Source organism: Diorhabda sublineata, chromosome 6 (assembly GCF_026230105.1).
Source record: "Diorhabda sublineata isolate icDioSubl1.1 chromosome 6, icDioSubl1.1, whole genome shotgun sequence".
NCBI lineage: Eukaryota > Metazoa > Arthropoda > Insecta > Coleoptera > Chrysomelidae > Diorhabda > Diorhabda sublineata.
In genome coordinates, this window is record NC_079479.1 from 7,983,067 (window position 1) to 8,002,954 (window position 19,888).

At 32.6% G+C, this 19,888-nt stretch overlaps 1 protein-coding gene across 1 annotated transcript; it reads right to left on the minus strand.

The window, feature by feature from the left end:
* Nucleotides 1-205: 205 nt before the first annotated feature.
* On the minus strand, nt 206-19,679 carry LOC130445186 (myrosinase 1-like). Its single transcript, XM_056780725.1, has 7 exons — nt 19,669-19,679; nt 12,385-12,654; nt 8,484-8,887; nt 6,552-6,646; nt 4,145-4,408; nt 565-708; nt 206-283 (listed from the first exon to the last, which is right to left on the minus strand). Exons 1-7 carry the CDS (start codon nt 19,677-19,679, stop codon nt 206-208), a joined length of 1,266 nt encoding a protein of 421 aa, XP_056636703.1.
* Nucleotides 19,680-19,888: the final 209 nt, after the last annotated feature.

Genomic DNA, 19,888 nt, shown 5'->3' on the forward strand with positions numbered 1-19,888 from the left:
TACGTGCGGACATTTTATGCATATATTATTCTGCAGTCACTATATGGCAAATATGCTCTTTTTAAATTCTCATAGGCCTCTTCTGTATCTCTAACCTTAATCCGAAAATAGTCTAGTACAATTTGGTGACCTTTTTTGTTGAGTCCAACTGATTGGGTGACCTTTTAATTCAACTGTCCAGAATTTTACGGTCATAAATAGTGGTTTAGTGCCTCGCTACACAGTGTCCAACTTCTCTTTCATTTACGTAAGCGTATTGTCTTTCACAACAACTTATATCATTCTTAAAAAGAAACACAATACATATGCGCAAATATATTTCCCAACTTATATTGATAAATGCTGACATCTTCAGGTTGAGTTCGAAAACAACCCCTATACAGCAGAATACGTTTCAAGATTGAAGTAATCAAATGTTAACAATCAAATTAATCAAATTCCTCCCATTTTGCCTGAAACGAAGTTCAAAATGGGTGAAATTTAGTATCTCCCAACGTATGAGATCAATCATCTTACTTCCAGGTCGTGAGAAAATATTAATTAGGTGCTCGATTTCTAACTTACTGCATAATAGTCGGATCGCACAGTATCGTTTATATTGTTGTCAGAGTCAAGTAATCCAAATCCTATTTCAGTCATTATAACATCGTTTGGACCATATTGTTCTTCGAACCATTTTAAAACATTGTAAATCCCTTGCGGAATCGCCTGAAATGAACAGAATAACTAAATAGCAATTTTAAGCACCCATTTTTTTAAATCCATTATCAAATTAGATTGTATACGGAATTTTTGAGAAGTTGTGAGCAAATCATTCATTAAATCGACGGACAATGCAAAGATGGTAGATTCCTTTAGAACCCCCCTTATTATTCGATAAATATTGCACAATTTCAAGTTAGTTAACGATTAAATATATTTTGATTGATCGACAAGAGCTAAATAGTAATTGAAATAAAAGACGGTCGTGGATGTCAAATATAACTTCATCCCTACACTTACCACACTTCATTCAACCCACCCTGTTGGTTGGTCTGTTTGGATGAAATTCTCTAATCAAATTTTCACTTCTATTCAACTCATTGACACGAAATTCTGCATACTTTCTCGCTGTCTTCACAATACACGATTCAAGAGAATATATTTCATAATATTGCCTAGAATTAACTTGATTTCTATACAAAACAGAATGTTGAGGAACTTCTAAATCAATCTTAAAGATTTTACTAATATATGACGCCATAAGAAACGAAGAATATTAATAATTCCACGAGAATGTGGTATAACTGATTTCTATTGAGAAAATGAAAATGATAGAAAAAACTATTTATATTAATAGTATTAATTTGATTTTTATTCACTGTTCAATGTTAAATAATTTTTATCGTAAACTTTGGTAGAATTGTTCTTTAAGAATGATTTGAGTAATCGATACTAATGATGACATAACATCATTTAACTAATTTTCAAACACCCATTTGTTGCGTTAAAAATGAATTACGTATTCATATGCAAATTTGAATTCACCACCTGGACATCAGACTCGACTTGTCTAAACTATCTGTCCAATTTATTAAATATCCTGTCTAAATTGCTCACCAATATTATTGCTAATAGTTTGACAAAGAAGCTACACCAATTTTCATTAAGTTCAACTTACTACTAGATGTAATAGCCACAAATAGTAAATGATCACCAAAATTAAAACCGCATTTTAATGTGAAATTATAATCGTAACAAATCATTGGTCCTTGTGAAACTAGTAATAATCATTTTAAAATTCTTCAGGAGAATCAGTATTCTGTAATAATCTACTGCGCAATTAATTCTTTCATAATTTTGGCTGGTCGTTCTCTTCTGCGTTTCATTCCAATCGGAATAGCTCTTGCCTATAAAGATGGTTGGACATGCTTAAGCCGAATTGCCAATCTAACGAGATGATTGGATATAATCTTTGAGAAACGTGTGGCAATTGCATGTGCCGTATAACCAATTTGCTTTTTCTCGGGGCATCATTAATTCTCACTCGCTAAAATGTTTTTTCCATTCGCCAAAGGTCTCCTATAACGTTTCATAATTTTTACACTCAAAATCTGACACAGCTGGAATCCAGTATGAACAAATTAGCTCAGTGTTTATCTTTAATGGCACCTGCTTCGACAGTTTTGCCCATTGATAACTTTCTGTCCGCGTCTTTATAGATACTGCTGGCATTTGAGTAAACCGTCTTTCAGTATTAATTATGTATTCATTAGACCAGTCCTTGAGTATTTCAGAAGCAATTACTAAGAAGGATTACGAAGACGAGGCGTGCCACCATCTTTTATTGTTTTATTGTTGAGCATTATTTGAAGCACGAGTCCCCAGCGATGCCAGAGAGGTATTAAAATCATTTTCGGCTCTCCATTTGTCCAAAAATGTCTCAAATATATCCTGAGTTGAAAAACATTGTAAAGCATCAACATTACTTCTCTTTGCGACTTTTTTTTTCACACTTGCTCAACTTTTGTTTGCATCTTCTTTTTCGCATGCGGCCGTACAGGTGAAAACTGCTTCTTAAATACTTCGTAGTTAACATGAACCGGAAGTTGTGATCAAAATCATATTTCCAAATTTCATTAGCCAAAGCAAAAACTTTGTGATCGTCATCAGGTATTTAAGAGTTTTCTTCTAACCATAATTCAAGCTCTCCCAAGTTTATTACTGCTGGCCCGTACTTTTTTAATAATTTTTTGTAATTGTTTAACTGTAACTTAATCAGCTGAACTAATCCATTAATTTTACTTTAGTTCTTTATAGATTCAGATTTCAAACGCAGTTCGAATAGTTTTTCTTTTGCCTAATTTAGCCTAGTTGACTGCCAGTCACAATGTTCATAATCGTGTTATGGTTCAGTACGGAATAATAATATCGCAACATTTAATTTAAGTCCGAATCTTCCTTTTGTTACAACGATAGTAACGTTTTTGTCTTCGGTCATATGAATTTTTTCTATCGACAAGATATCGTCATTTTTGATGAATTCTTCTGCGCTCCTCATAGTCGTAAATTTTCTTTCGAAAACCTCCGTAATTTTATCATCGTCTTCAACTAATTCCGTTGAAGAACTCACCAGCGGAACACAAGAACTCGATCCCGCTGAGTTTTCATTCGCCATTACAGAGAAGAAACAAAACACACCTAATAAACGTAAGTGCTCGCACGTAACTGACTGAATGTCCGCGCGAGCGCGAGCGCGAGCGAGGCGCTTGCAATGGGGTGCCGCGGGAGGGGCTTGTAAGCTTAATATAACATTACTATACTTAATTTGGTAATGTGCCAACATTTTGTGGCAATGAATGAGGTTCATCTAGGCAGAAATAGCGCATTAATTTGCTTGCTAAGATTTGGTGATAATTTACTAAATTCGAATACAATTTGAAGTGCAGGCTTGACTAAAGCAGCTAGGATTATTGTAATTTTAAACTTTTTTTTTGGGTGTTAAGTATATTTTTTGGTAAAAGTGTTTAGAGTACCGAAGTATTTTTGGCGGTTATTATATTTAAACACCTTTCATTAGCAGCAGAAAAAATTGAGCATCATAGGTTATATTCAAACGCTATCAGCCCTCATCAAATAAAGTACAGAATATAACTCTTCCTTGTGCTTTATATTCGTGAAATATTAGAACGTCTTCAGTAAAATTGAATCTAGGACAACAAGGCTCGAGAATAGGATCTATAATGAACCTAAAAGTAAAATTAGAAGTCAACAATATCGGTGGATGGCATACAAATTGAAAAGTCTTGAAGAACTACAATTGTTTCAATCATACGAAGAGAATCCTCGAAATGACAATAGTGTTTGTATTTCCCTAAAATTCCATGACTTTTATTAAATTCTCATTTTAGCCAGATCTGACAAGCAGAGTTTATAATTTGCGTTGAAAACGGTTGAGAAGCCAGATTCGTTTTCCAGTTTGTAGAGTAAACATATGACAATTTTATACTTTGTACAATTCTAATCTTTGGTAATAATATAATGAATCAGTCAGCTCGTTTCGTTTCAATAACTACTTAGGATCAAGAGGCTCAAAATAGATGAACATAAAAATTTATTCGTCCAGAAGTGAACGACAAGTGACTAGAAGAATAGGAATACTTACGGCATCAAGAGTAACTTCAGTCCTTACGTCCGCATTGTAACTAATAACACTTTCTGCAGCTTCTATAGTATCTTTGACAATTGATGTATAATAATGATTAACTCCCAGAAAATCGTAGGTCCCATTAATATATTCGATTTCTTCTTGCGTAAACTGTGGAAGTCTGGATTTGGACAGATTTTCCATTTTGCTCCTGAGTTGTATTCTTTGTTTCACTACTTCAGGCCAATCGCCTTTAAATATAGGTTGATAGTACATACCGCACTGTAATAAAAACATTTCTAAATTTTTGGGGTTTCAAGACTTTTTTACATGTTTTCTTGATAAATCGTCTTTATTTAAAATGTCTTTTTATAGAAAATCAGTTTCAAAAAACTAAATTTTCTGTTAAAAAAGATCTAGAATCAAAACAATTTTCAAAAAATTAAAATTATTCTATAGATAAATGCATATCGAATTTTTTCTACAGCTTTATTATCCACACTACCGAGTATAAAATTATTTCCAATTTTTCTCAGCTGTTCTCTCAATTTCTGTGTATATAGTTAATTAGCTTAATACAATTATTTTAATCATAGAAACTATTTTATGTTGTTTGGATAGGAATATGAGGAAAAGGGTTCCTCGCCCAAATTCCTAAATACCTTTATCATGATATTGATCCTGTGGTTATCTACTGTCTACTATAATTTGTTTTTTTTTAGTACAGTATAGTATTCTTACTGTGATATTAAATTTTATGCTCGAAATAACATAAATGCTGTTATTGCATCACATTTCTATAGTGTTCAACGAGTATTTCAGCGTTACGTTGAAAATGGTCTAGATACCCGAAAAGTTGGTTCAGGATCAGGAAGTAATACAAGAGATAACCACTTTCTCATTATTAGCACGACGTTTTCTATTCGAAAACATGAGCAAAAAGTGAGAAATGTTGATAGTGAAAGCAGACTTCATCCAATTCGATTGACATCTCGGCCAGTGAGCCGAGCCCCTTTCCAAGAAAATCGGAGTACAAGTTGGAATTTTGCTCGCGAACGCTTGCCATGCACAATAGAGGATTATAATCGCATATTATTTTTCGATGCTTGTCTCACACTTTTCGAGAGACATATGAAAGTATATCTTTTGAAGCTCGTTATACTCCATTCAAAATAGAATGATGAGTAAGCATTCTTTTTGGCATGATAATGTCTCACACTACTTGGGTGGTTACTGTTTTCCTTGACAAGGTACATATCACACAATTTGTTGGATCTGCTGCCAGAATTGATTTGACTCCGATAGAAAATGTTTAGAATGAAACTGGGGACATTTACGGATACATGTGCTGACTCTCAGAAATTATTGAGATGTTCGTGACATATTGATATAGGAACACTATTCATTATGGATTTTATAATTATAAATCTTCACAACCAGTCAAAACAAATAGGTGAATTTTCAAGAAGAATAACACCAATAACATGAATTGGAATTGACCATTAAATTTTCGTATTTCATTTGAATATGAAATAATTATTGTAAAATTTATGAAATAGCTAGTACTAGTGACAGTGAAAATAATATAAAAACACAGTAACTCCACCAGATACATCAAAAAAAAAACAAATGAGACAGAGCATCAAAGAAAATACGTTAACATTGGTGCACACAGTAACAGAGATCTAAGATTTGGATACTTCAGCTTGAAAGGTCTCAAATACTGAACATAACCTAAACAATTGATAAATACTAAATTGAATCTAAATAAATGATAATTGATGTGAAACGACAACTTGATTATTAAGAATCTTACAGTCTTGTAGAATCATATGAATCTATTATTTGAGGATTAAATACAGTATCGATGTCCATTATTTTGTTGTTATATGAATTTCACCCATTAATCCTTGCTTTGTAATTAATTTATTGTTTTTATTTCGATTGCCATATTTTTTCCCGTCTATTATCAATCATCTTGTTGAATGACGAAACCACTCTGAACTTTCTATCAATTCTGTTCCAAGTCCTTCCCTCATTATTCCACTTTTTATTTTGACTTTTCTTGTAACCCTTTTTAATATTTCAGCTCTCTGTTTTGATATCATGTACTTGAGAAAACTCGCTTTCTCATCAGCAGAGGAAGATGTTTTAGAAAGCATCGCCGTGGATGCTTCCGCACATGGTAGTACGGATATCGAGCTGCAACAGGATCTCAAGCTTACCAAATAACACTATTGGACAAACATTGGCAAGAGCACTGTAGTAAAAGTTAGCGACGCCAAACTTGTATAAAACACTTGTTTGGATCTTAATAATAACTTCATTATTTTCTAATTTTCAGTTTAGTTTGCTTTTAGAGTTTTTCAATTGTTAAAACTATTTTTCATTTACTTATATATCGACATGCACAAATTATCATTACCTGAAACTGCATCTGCCTATTTGCTGCTTCTCTATCTTCTATCGAGTTGCTATATGGTGTTATCCATTCACATTCTGGGGATATTGACATTTTTGCTGAAAAGTAATCAATAAAAATTAGTTGGATCCTTTCTAAAAATTGAAATAAACTATTTGAATGATATTATATGCGTTTTTCTTTCGAAATGGAGTACCAATGCTTTTAGAAACTAGCGGCTGAAATGAGTTGCTCCTATATATCAATATCTTATTTCGGCATTGAGCAAATGAATACAAAATATCAGAAGAGTTCGGCATATTTATCAAAAAGAAGGAAGACTCGTTAGTTATATAATTGTTTAATTGAGGAAAATTATCTAGAAATAACTCGAAATTTTCGATCAGAATTAGTCGAAGGGTTGAAATGAGCAGATGGATGACTTGTAAAGTTTTGACAAGAGTGGAAAGTTTCTAGTGTTGATTAATTAAAAATATTTTTTAAGTGGAAAAATAATTTAAAAATCTGAGAAAAAGAAAATGATTTGTAATAGGCAATTTTACAAGTGGAGTGTCGCGATTGCTTGAAGATAAAAAGTGGGGTCAACGGCCGCCCTCCTCGGGCCTGCATACGTGGCCATTAGGAGGGAGGCTGGTGTATTTAAATTGATGTCCATATTGATCAATACATTTACGGCAACGTTTCTCAACGGAGAGGCAGGTCCGACGAAGCATGTCAAGGTATCCGCGAAGAGTTTCAAATTCTTCTTTAATAGCAGTTAGGAAGTCGGGAGTTACGTGGTCCTCTTGCAGAAAAGCGGTCGTTGAGAAGGTCCCACAGAAAAAAATCACATGTTCACATGGCGGTGCGGGCTACTTAACGAATCTTCGTCTGCCTATCCATTCTCCAAAATGAACGTCAAGATACTCCTGTACACATAACTCATTGTGCGACAAAACTGCATCTTGCATTAAATAACGGTTGTTCGCGGGTGTTGGGTAGTCATTCCAGTACATGCAGTTATACCATTCAGCTTGAAGGTTTCTCTATCCGACCACAAAATGAAATGATGAAACTGCCGATCATCCTGACTGCATCCGAGATAACACTCTCAAAATCAAAATCAAGTTTGTGATCGAAATCATCCTCATAAAGTGTGTGGAGGAGACGTGGATGGCATGCGTTTCAGAATTCTTCGTAAAAAACGATGGAATATAACCGCACTACAGATTGGTTCGGATGCTCAAATAACACCAGCGTCACTGTTTCCATATATTCGTTAGTTATTACACATATCGGTTGTCCAGAACGCGGCGCGTCGGTAACAGAGTCCATTGTTAAGAATTTCTGGTACGTTTCCCACATTGTTAAACGATTTGGTAGCGGCTAGTTCGAAAATTGTTGTTGAAATTTGATAAACATAGTTTCGTAAATCGCGTTCTCACGCAGATATTACATAAGTGAGTTTCTTGAAGCGTGAACGTGAATGGTTATTAATTTTGAAAACGCGTCTATATGACCACACAGACACAACCTTTCTATAATCAACAAAAGCCGACAAAAGCTTTGTAGGCTACTGTCGTTTTAGTCTATTTAGTTGTGACAAAAATACCAGATTATAGCAGTTTCTCAAATTCTTATAGTAATTTTTATTCGTGCTTTAATAAAAATTTAATAAAATTTCCATTAAGTATTAGTTCAAATAAATATCTATTTATAATCGGTTAATTTGTGGATTGTCCACTGCTGATTATGAAACAATATATCGTCAATATTTTTTAAATGAGTGCTATTAAAAATATCTGAGCCTCTAAAAGGTAAATAAGGATATAGATGAACTTATCTCAATCGTAGATATCGCCCATTCCCATTGAGGTCTCAAATATGGTGATAAAAATCCTACGGATGAGGCTATAAAAGATCATTTTAGTGACTGAACCGAACATTTTCACTTACCTGTATAATCTGGAAACTCTGCCTTGTACATGTGATAAACAGCAGCGTGTGCTTTAATTGTTGTATATGCACATAAGTAATCATCTATTCCATCTCTGCTTATACTGGGCGCGTTAACCCCAACGCCATATCCTAAGCGACATAAAAGTCTGGGTTCATTTAATGTAATCCAAATTCCAACTTTTGGTAAACTTTTAATAACAATTCGAGCATAGTCAACAAAATAAGGAACTACTTCCGGGTTAGTCCAATGATAACCCTTTTCGAAAAGATGTTGTGGTAAATCCCAGTGGTACAGAGTTGCAACTGGAGTTAAGTTGTATTTCAGCATTTCTTCTATAACGCTCCGATAATGATCAATACCTTTCTGATTGATTTCGTTAGGATTGCCATTTGGTAAAATTCTATAAAGAAATTTGATTGAAATATGTTCAATAATACAGACCTGTAGAAATGTAGCTCTCATTGTTTAAATAATTCACTTCTATTGCAAAATTTCTAGTTATCACATTTTCAATATCTAAACATCACCTAATCACCATTAACCATTAACGAAACGCCAATGGGGACAAAAAATCGGTACATTTTTAGATAGCTTGGCAGATAAAATTTTGATTAAGAATGTTCTCGTAAATTGGTTATCAAATGTCTCAAGTATAAAAATTACGTCTCTTTTAGAAGTTTAGTTTCAAGTATCGAAAATATAATGAGAATAGCCAAAGAAAAAATTTAAGATACCATTCGAGGAATTGAAGCAGGAAACAGTTTGAAAGAAAATCAGGATCAGGCATAAAAGCAAAAAAAAACCCAAAGATATGCTTTAGTTAAAGCGGCTCACGGAAACTGGGAGTCAGTTTGCAAAAATGGAAAATCGATCAGAAATATATGTTTGTGTCAGAGTTCCTGAGAAGCAACAAATGGAACAAAAATCAAAACTTAGAAGTTTCAATGACAACGAGTTTTATCCCGCTAAAGGTTTGGAAATCATTATCGACGATGAGTCACATTTTATTTTTGACAGTCAAATGGCGAGTAATAAGACTTATTATTATCATGAAGGCGAGGATGTAAATTTAGTGTATTTCAGAAGAAGAAAAAGTTCAACTCGAAATTGTTGGTATGGTTGGTGATATCTTCTGATGGTCGTTATTTAGCACACCTCTGCCCTCTTGGAAATTCTGTAACCGCCGAAATATATGAAGAAGAATGTGTTGGATCTAGATTAATGCAGCACATACAAAAAAAAGTACTCTGAAAGAAATTTTGTGTTTTGACCAGATATGGCAACTGCTCATTATGCAAAGGACGTTGTGGGAGCTTTTGCAGAGATGCATATTCCGTTTAATGAGAAGTCTAGGAACAATCCTATTGTGCTTCAACTGAGGGCAATTGAACGTTTTGACGAAATTGGAACCGAAACGTATATTCTGAAGGTTGGGAAGCAATTACACATGAAGAATTTAAAAAGAGAATCTTGAGCAAACTCCCACAAACGCAAGATTCACTTTTTCAATATTTATAGCAATTAAAAACGAAAATTAGGAAAGCAACCCGAGTATTTAATTATAGTGTAATAGCACATTGTTTCATAGAGTAAAGTGTAAATAATTAAAGTTAAAAAAATCGTAGGTACGGACTTTTTCTTCCCACGCGGATTTTACGATTCTTAAATTCATGCCAAAACATACTTGAACAATGCCCACTATTTGCTATCCGCGAGGAATGTATCAACAGTTTTTTTTTAGAATTAGAGGGGTTTTTTATTGTTGTCTCTAGATCAGTTAATTTACGCAAATGACAAGATTTTTCTCTCTGCGAGATGTTACTCCACGCTCCATACAGCGGTAGAGGCTGGTGGAAATATACTGGAAAACACTTGTATCATTTACCTTAAAATCCAGATTTATTACCTTGTGATTCTCATATGTTTGAATATATCAGAGAAGCATTTGTAGTAATAACAATTGTGGGCAATTGGCTAGTTAATTAGGTCCAACTATATTTTACGATAACAGACAGTATGTTCAGATTTGTTCATTGATTAGTTTGAGTATTGTGAGGAGTATGATTCATGGAAATAATAAAGTTGTCCATAGCTTCATGTACAGAAATAATACACAGTTTTATTTCATGAACGATAATACGGTATTATTATAGACATGAGATAAATGTTTAATGAAACATTTAATCATTCATTCAATTAAATGTGTAACAAATATAGGTGTTAGCATATTTTTCAAATCCATATGTATACGTATAGATCAGTTTATTAAAGTATATCTAAAATTATACCACCGTGATAATCACCGGAGTGGAAAATTTTTACGTAAAATTTATGGTAATTAAACAATATTCACTGCACGAACAAATAATCATTTCTCACAGACTAATTTAAATTTGTTAAAATTTCCATGTACTCAACATGTATACCAAAAACTATGTACAATACAATAAAAATAAATAAATTTAAAATAAAAACAATTATGAATGAAAAATGAGTGAAATATGGTGGATATAAAAGACAACGAACTGAATATAATTACGGAAAAAGATAAAGTACTAGAAAGGACGGAATATTTTCAGGAAAATAAAAATGAAGATATTGAGGATGAGACGATAGAAATAAGCAGTAATAAGGTTTTCAAAAACGAAAGAAGTAGTAAAAGCAATAAGAACAAGAGATAGGAAAAGCTGCTGTATTGATGAAATATATGAAAGAAAAGGGAATGAATAAACTAACAGAATTACTTAACAAGATAATGCAACAGGAAAAAATACCAGAATATTGGAACTTAGGAATTAAACTTATACAGACTTCCGAGAATAGTCCTAGAAAACAACCCGCCCGGCTCAAGGTGTCACGGGAGACCACCTAAAAGGTGGAAAGATAGTTGGCAATCCACCTCTCAGGAGAGGAGAAGATGCAGAGGCAGCTTCAGAATTAACAGATCTACAGATCTCCAAGAAGTAGAACAACAAGAAGAAGGAATTATACTACCTATATATAAAAGTTGGGACAAAAGAAGTTGCAGAAGCTCCGATAATAATCCGAAGAATGGGGAAAAATAAGAAATAACATTGAAGTCACTTTAGAGGACTCAAAGTGTGGCTATAGAAGTGGAAAAAACGGAAACAACTTAATATTTACAATTAGACAATCGAGTAATGAGAGATTAATAAATTAAGATAAATAAATTCATTTGGAGAAAGCCTTTGACCAAATTAAGGTTGAAGATATGGGTATGTAGATAACGTGAAAACCGGAATATAGACCTGAAGACAATAGTAATGATTGAAGCAATGTACAAGCGAGCGAAAAACATAGAATCGAGGGAATTTACCACAATGATAGATGTTAAATAATGATGTATACTAAGTAAACTACTTTTTTTAATAGTAATAGATGAAAAAATAAAAAAAGCAATGAGATAAAAATATTCAATATAGAGACTTGGAGATTGGAATCAACGAATATCAACGGATGAATTGGTATTAATTAATAGCGAAATCGGAAATATAGAAATATTAAAAATGGAAATGATGATAGCAAAAGCAAAAGCAAAACATTATACTCAAATACAAGGAAAACAAACTGAACAAGTCAAAAGATATAGGTAAATATCTAGGTGCACTAATACGAAGTTGGTAAATTATTTAAAGCAATGGAAGAGTCATTGAGTCAAAATCAAATAATTTGTATGAACTCAATGGAAATGACTTTCCACGGAAAATATAGAGAAATGGATAGGAAAATATATACGCAATAGCCGATTGATCGATATAATCATGACTTTCTTAATGATTTATCTTTAATTTAGATAAGTTTATTGAATATTTCAATAATCAAGGTAAATCATTAAGAAAAACAAAAAAAGAAGAAAAAATTATAACGATGACTTACCTTGGCCACGAAATGGAAAATCTGAACATCGTAAGTCCAAGATTCGCAGCTAAATGAATATCTTCTTTATATTTATGATAAGAGTCGCAAGCAATATCGCCATTTGTAAGAGAAGAACTACCTTTTCCACTGTGAAAATAGTAGTCCCATATACTTTCACCTTTTCCATCCTCAATCCACGCTCCTTCTATTTGATAAGCGGATGTTGATGCCCCAAACGGAAAACTCTTTGGAATTAACTTATTTTCTGATTTTGTTACTGGTACAGTTCTGAAATATATAGAGTATAAATGCAAACCTGATAATTTGTCGATCTTATTTAAATCTTTATACCAGTACTAAATTATTAAATTTAGTAGTCATTAGTATGTTTGTCTATTTGGACAGAACTTTCTATTCACCTCTTCACTTTTTTTCCAGCTATTCGCATACTTTCTCACTTTTGATGATATCACATATATCAATAAAAAATGATATAATCAATAACATCGCACACAATAATAGAAATTTTAAATGAATTAACTTGATTTTCCAACTTTTATAAAGATTTTTTGTATTTATATAAGCCATTGAACGATGTTGATGACAAAGTTAATGTATATCGTGAAGATACAGGTTCATAAATATATAGAAAAGACTGAAACTTCCTAATATTTATCTGAAAAAATGTATAATAACGTATAATGTGTAAAGTTGAAATTAAAATACACAAAATTTAAACTTTCTTTTGTCACACGAAAACTTATACCAAATTTTGAATGTACTATGGTCAACAAACTATAATATATCAACAGAAAAACACATTTCTTCGTGACATATATTTTTATGAAAAGTATAAAAATCACAAAATATTCCTTAATATAAAAGACATCGCTTTGATTTTCGGGAATGCTCAGCTTCTGGTAGATCCCCTAAGTCTCCAAAAGTAATCTTCAAGCATTCCTGGACTTTTTTCCCTTTATGGCGCTTTTATATTCTGATGAAATCTTTCGCCTATTTCGTCACTCACAGCACCCAAATTCTCGGAGAAGAAATCCAGATAAGAGTGCAGGATAAATATTTTTAAACACATATTACATCCCAAAGCTTTGTATCAAATTATAAACTCATTGTTTAAGTCTTTGTAATTTTCCGTTTTATGATTTCCTACGAAATTTTAGACAATATTCACTAAAAATTTCCAGGCGACTTTTTTCATTCAACTTCCCTTCAAAGTTTGTATCCTTCAATAGTGGACCAACAAATATTCCCTCTAATTTTTTCCTTGCTGAATTTGGGCAATTTTTCTTTTAGTTATAAGAATCCATTGCCATCTTTAGGCATCAGGATTCTGTGTTATCTGTAAATATTTACAGAATAAACGAAGGTTTTCTAAAAAGTTTCTGACCATCCCAGACTTTATTATCAAAGTTTTTGCATAGACCCATAACTACAAACGAAATTTGGATCAACCACTTCAATCCTGAATTCTGATTTCTTAATAATTTTAATTGAAATTTATTAAACAAATTTTTGGGAATAAAGTAACGATATGACCTATTATAATGCTGAAATAGTAGACTCAAAAAATGAGGTTATTCGAGAGGATTATTACGGGGTAAATTTATGGTCTAGCTAGAGCAGTAAAAAGAGAAATGAGAAGACTAAAAACGTATGACATTGTGCAAATAGATAATGAGAAACACATTAAAAAGTACGAACACATTTTTTGAAATGATTACATAAAGAAAAATAACCGAATGATACTAATTCTAGTCAGAGCAAGGTAAAACCCAGAACAAATAGAGAGACCAGGCAAATACAGATTCCAACAGTTTAACAAGTATGTAATTGCAAGAGTCAAAGCTATTTTAAAAGTTTTTTAAAAGCGAATTTATATAATTAAAAAGAACAACGAAATATATCAATAATCTGGGTAACCAGTGTGAATTTATACAATATATACAAAAATAAAAACAGAGTTGATAAAGTTGTTGTTACACTGGGATATTTAAAATAACTTACGTTATAACTGCAAATATAAAAAAGGGCCTTAGCAGGAACATTTTGACTGTAATTTAAATGTTTGTACCTTAATATCTATCCCATATATATATATATATATATATATATATATATATATATATATATATATATATATATATATATATATATATATACATAAATATTTTGATATAATTTATGTGATGAGATAGCCCAGGTAAATATTGTACGAATATTTTTTCCATTAGTTTTTTTATAAACCCAAAAACTGTGTTGAAGTTCACTTATATTTGTATTATTTCCTAATAGATAGCTTAAAAATAATCTTTTCATCTTCTGGGTTGTCTTATTCTTTCCTGTTAATTTCCTATCTAAATCTGAGGGTGGATGCTTGTTTTTTTCCACACGTTAATATGCTCATTCCATTGCCGCCAGTCTCATTCCATTAAATCGTACCTAGTACAATCCACCTCTACTATTTATATGTGTTACGATGGGGTGGTATCTTCATCTCTTTTCTTTTTATCTCACTTCCATAGATTTAGTGGAAATCTCCGATTATTCTTTTCTCTATTTAAGGGTAGCATCATACACTTTTTTTCTATGTTGACGATCTAGTTGGGCTTGTTCTTTTCAGAATTACCAGAAAAGGGAAATTCTTAGACGACTTATTATAACAAAAAATGACGTGAGATAGTGAATTTATTTGCTAGTGTTGTCTCAGGTTTGCACACCCTCTGATAGGTGGCCCCCTCTTACTGTTTTTTTGTCCGCTAGTTGTGGTTCGGACGTTTTCTCGGCTTTAGATGCTGAGGTGAATCTTTCACTCTTGGAATTTTCTTTTGGAGGTATTCTCCATGATTTATACCTTTGTTCAAGCTCTTAGTAAATCCGCTGGTGTCTGATATATCAATGAGCATCCACTTTCAGCTTTGTTGCTGATGTTCAGCTCGGCGTACAACTTATTAATATGACTAACGTAACCTATCCTAAGCGGTTTAAAATTTAGAATATAGACATTTTTTGGAGGACCGGTATCACTGGTCCCTAGGGACTTAATTATAACTTTACAACTACAATACTCGTATTTAACAACTGAATAGAGAATATTCATTTTGGTCTGTGAAGGAAAGAACGTCTAGGCCCCTTTCAGGATAATTTTCTAATATTAATGTTGATGGTATATAATTTCCAACATTAGACTTATTGTCCTTATTTCCCACGTGTGCTTTAAAGAATTGAGGAAATATCGGCCTATACTAAATATTTCGAATATTTATAATCAATATGTATCGATATTTAAATTTACGTTATTGTCGATTGTATGTTATAAATTATTTATAACTAAAAGATGATTAAGCGCGCTTGAGTCAGAATTTTTTGTCGTTAACAAAATATTGATAATAAGATATTGCATCTATATTAACATAATTTAAGTTTTATTTCGAAGTATATAGTGAAGTAGTCGTTGCATAGCCGGAAATTATAAACTTTATTTTCCTTAAAGTCGTTTCAAAACTAGTTTGGGAATGCCTGGATAAGTTAAACGTACAAGAAAATTTAATATACCCTGCAAAGAAGTGTAGGGAAACGAAATAGCTGACAGACTTGCTAAAGTAGGGGCAGACAAATCCTTCATACGACTTGAATCCTTCTGCGGTATCAGTTACTGAACAATAGAAAAAGCAATGGAAAGAGGGTAGATTGGGGTAAAACCAATTACTAGTATAATCTAAGGGGTCTGAAACAGGTAAAGAGTGTCCTGAAACAACAGAAAGAACAACCTACGAATGCTAACAGGAGTCCTATCGGGGCACTGTCGCCTCAATGGACACCTGAAGATGCTAAACTTAATAGATAATGCGACGTGCAAATTTCGTTGCATACAGGACGAAACCTCTATCCACATTTTGAATATTCCTTGTTCACGTATTGAAGAGACTGATCAAGTATGAAAAAAATAGGGAAAAAGCATAGATGTTAACGGGATGCTGCTTTTTTTAATTAAAGCTACAACTTTAAAGTTATCCATATAATATTCTAAATGTCTATCTATTGACTTTGATAGGAAATAGGGAAAAAATAGCTTCTCGTTAATATCACTGCTTTCTATCCCATATTTTTCCATATTCGTTCAGTCTCTTGAATACGTGAACAAAGAAATTTTCAAAATATTGGAAGAAAAACGTAACAAGTCGAATGGCATGTTGCGGATTTACTAACATCAGATGTTTTTCATGCAAATTATTTCTTAAATTTCTCGATATTAGTGAGTTGAAAACGTTTGAGGTATTATAAAATTTCATTAAACTCCTATTTAATTCTATGGGTCCCAATATATTTTTTTCGAGTTGTCATTAGCAACAAAACTTCCTGTGTATGTATTAAAATGAGTACTTCTTGAAAAGCAGCCCGAAATATTTGTCCCCTAAATTGATGCTGTTCTTTCAACATTACGTACGAATCTATACCTCGTGGTCCAAATATTAGATTTGCCTTTCGAGTCACAATAACGTAAGTCCAATGTTAATGATACCATTGCTTTGCATTGCTGCACAATTGTTTTGAGTTTTCTGTGGAGTTGATTATATGTGACTTCTTGTAGCTCTCGAGTACAGATATAAGTAACATGAGTACTTGTTATCCTATCAATAGGAGCATAAAGTTTGCGATTTAAAAAAAGATTTTTTCAATTGTTTTTCTATTAAATACTTACTACCCTACCTCAAGTTATAAGAAACATATTTTTGTTTATATAACTAGGTACTAGTGCCATCTACTACAACATATGTGATACTAATAATGAACACGGATTTCTATATGTAATTATGATGAGCAGCGTAGTTTGAGTGAAGGTAAATATTTACTAGATGCCGCTTGCCTGATAAGTTCATGGTGATTATAGTGTAAGATTTTTATTGTCAAGAGAATAAATAAAATTTGCTCTAAAGAAGCAAGAACAAATGCCCAACCTGCATGATATTTTAGTAAGAAGAAAACGTTCTGCATAACTCTTAGTTGTGAAATTTTACACTATACTCATTCAAAATTTCCCGACATAGGTTCGGTCATTAAATATCCTATGCACAATATCAATTCTTCTTTGATCGTCTCCTGGCTTCAAGATTGAATACGGATGGAACTTGTGTTTTTTAAGAATTCTGTGAATACTTATCTCTGATATTTCCAAATCTCTTTCCGTATCGGGTAATGAAATTTCATGATATGCTCTGAAGTATCCCAAGACTGTAAATTCATTGGCTTCATTGTCTGCGATAGGTTTCAATTCGCTGTATGGTGCAACAAACTGACTGTGGGTTTTACAATTATGAATGAGTGGCGAAGTGTAACAGGGATGGGTCGTGGTCTTTCCGGATATCGCAAACGGAAAGTATCGCGAGCTCGTTTAATAACCCTATCACATTCCCCGTATATTACCAGCAAATTCAAATAATCTTCTTTAATAAACTCTAAACGGGACATGATGAATACTTTTGCAACGCATAAATGTCAAGCTGTTCATTGTTTCTTTGTTTTTTGATATGTTAGCTTTTTTTGGTCGCTCCAGACAACCGACAATTAAAAACCATGAAGATTTCAGTTTCTTAAAAGTTTCTAGAAAAAACGTTAATTTGAGATATATGAATTTGCTAACGAAGTACCCTTAATTTAAAGCGTAGAATCCAATGTTAAAGAGGAAAATGGGGGTTGCCGATTGGAAAAATTAAGTTTTCGAAGTTTTTAGATACTGAAATTCGGCACCATTTTCTGTATATGTCAAGGTTTTTACAGATTCTGGAAGCTGTAAGTGTTATTTGTCCAAATCCCAAAAATATTAGACCTGACTCACTTAAACTTGGAAAAAAACAAGAGTTATTAGAAAAAAATTCAAATATGTACCAATAGGAAAAATATAACCTTCGAGTTGATCTAGGTTGTTTTTGTTTGTGCGATATTGTAATAAAATGAGTGAAACGGATACAATCGAGGATCCAAAATGAAAAAGACGTGAAGTGAAACAACAAATGCTAAAGAAACAAAACTAGTTATATGGGAAAGGAAGATATTGAGGAAGATTTTTGGGGGAATAAAAACAAGTGAAGAACTTTGGAGAAGACTAACGAAGAACTGAGGATTTGTATAAATACCCATCAATGACAGAGAAGTATATATTATTATTATTATTATTATTATTATTGAATTTATTTGCCACTTTTAATTATTTTTTCGCAAAAGTATCTAAAGTAGGGGTACCGTCTATGTGTAGACCAATAAAGTGGATTGAATTTCAGGATCGTACCAAATCACTATATAGGTTGTAATACTCCTTGTAGGATAAAACTTAAATTTTCTCAGTGGTTAAACAGAGTCCGTTCGCGTCAGAGCAGGACTTGATAGTAAAGAGATATTTGCCAATGGTAGAATGTAAAGTTTGTATATCAGGACCACTACAGGTTATACTGGTGTCATCAGCAAATAAAGTGAATTTACCATTAACTAGTAAGTTTGTGAGATCATTGATGAATATTAAAAAAGAGTTGCACCTTAAACTGAACCCTGAGATACACCACTGACAACTGGTAAATTACTTGATACTTTGACATTAGCTCTTACCTGTTGTTTTCTAGATTCAAGATAAGTTACAAACCATTTTAAAGGAACACAACACAATCGAAGACTTTGGCGAAATCATAAAAAAATGCAGCAGTATAAAAGTTATCATTAAGTGAGGTAGATAATAATTCATTAAGAATAGTAGACATAGCGGCATTACTGTTGAGCTTTTTGAAAAAGAAAAGGCAATAAATAAATGATTCTAAATAGTCTTTCCGATGATAGTTACTAGTGTTATTTTTCTCGCCATCCTTATAAAAGAGAACTATTAAAGCTGTTTTTAGACAGCTAATAAAAGCGTGTTTGAAAATTGAACAACTCTATCAAATTTGTAATGAGATACGTTGTGGAAACGATAACTACCAAAAGAATAACGGAGACCAACTTCAAGGAGCCGAAATAGGAACGTTAGAAACGTAAGCACTAATGAGAAAAGGACGATATCATCAAATAGAGATGTAGAGGGAGTCATGGATCTCAACAATAATACGGAAGTGTATTTGTATATACATGATAGTTTTTAACGTGATGGTGAAATATAATTCTACTATCAAACCACCTGCTTATATCCTTATTAAAAGATTTTTCGCTATGTAAAATATCACCCTGTTCCATTTTTTTATAATACTATTTATTTAGCTTATCATAAATATTTGCGCTATGCCATGACACACTGTATACTTTTACCTCGTTGCCATTTCGCCCGACTGGGGTCGCATAAATAATTAAACAACGCCCCTTATAATCTAGTAAGATTCAGCTACTCTAGTCATTTTGTATCACAAAAAAATGCTAACAATAAAATAATAACTCAAAATGACGTTTTAATGACGGAGGAATTGTCTTCAGAGAACAAAAGTAGTGAAAAGTGTATCAAATCGTTTTGTACCCTCATATATTTCAATCA

Bases quoted from the DNA above. Each gene is read 5' to 3' on its own strand.
- LOC130445186 (XM_056780725.1), bottom strand. The intron at 8,888-12,384 runs GTAAGTCATCGT...ATTTCTTTATAG, and splicing joins TTTTCCATTTCGTGGCCAAG to AATTTTACCAAATGGCAATC. The intron at 6,647-8,483 runs GTAAGTGAAAAT...ATTACTTTTCAG, and splicing joins AGAGTTTCCAGATTATACAG to CAAAAATGTCAATATCCCCA.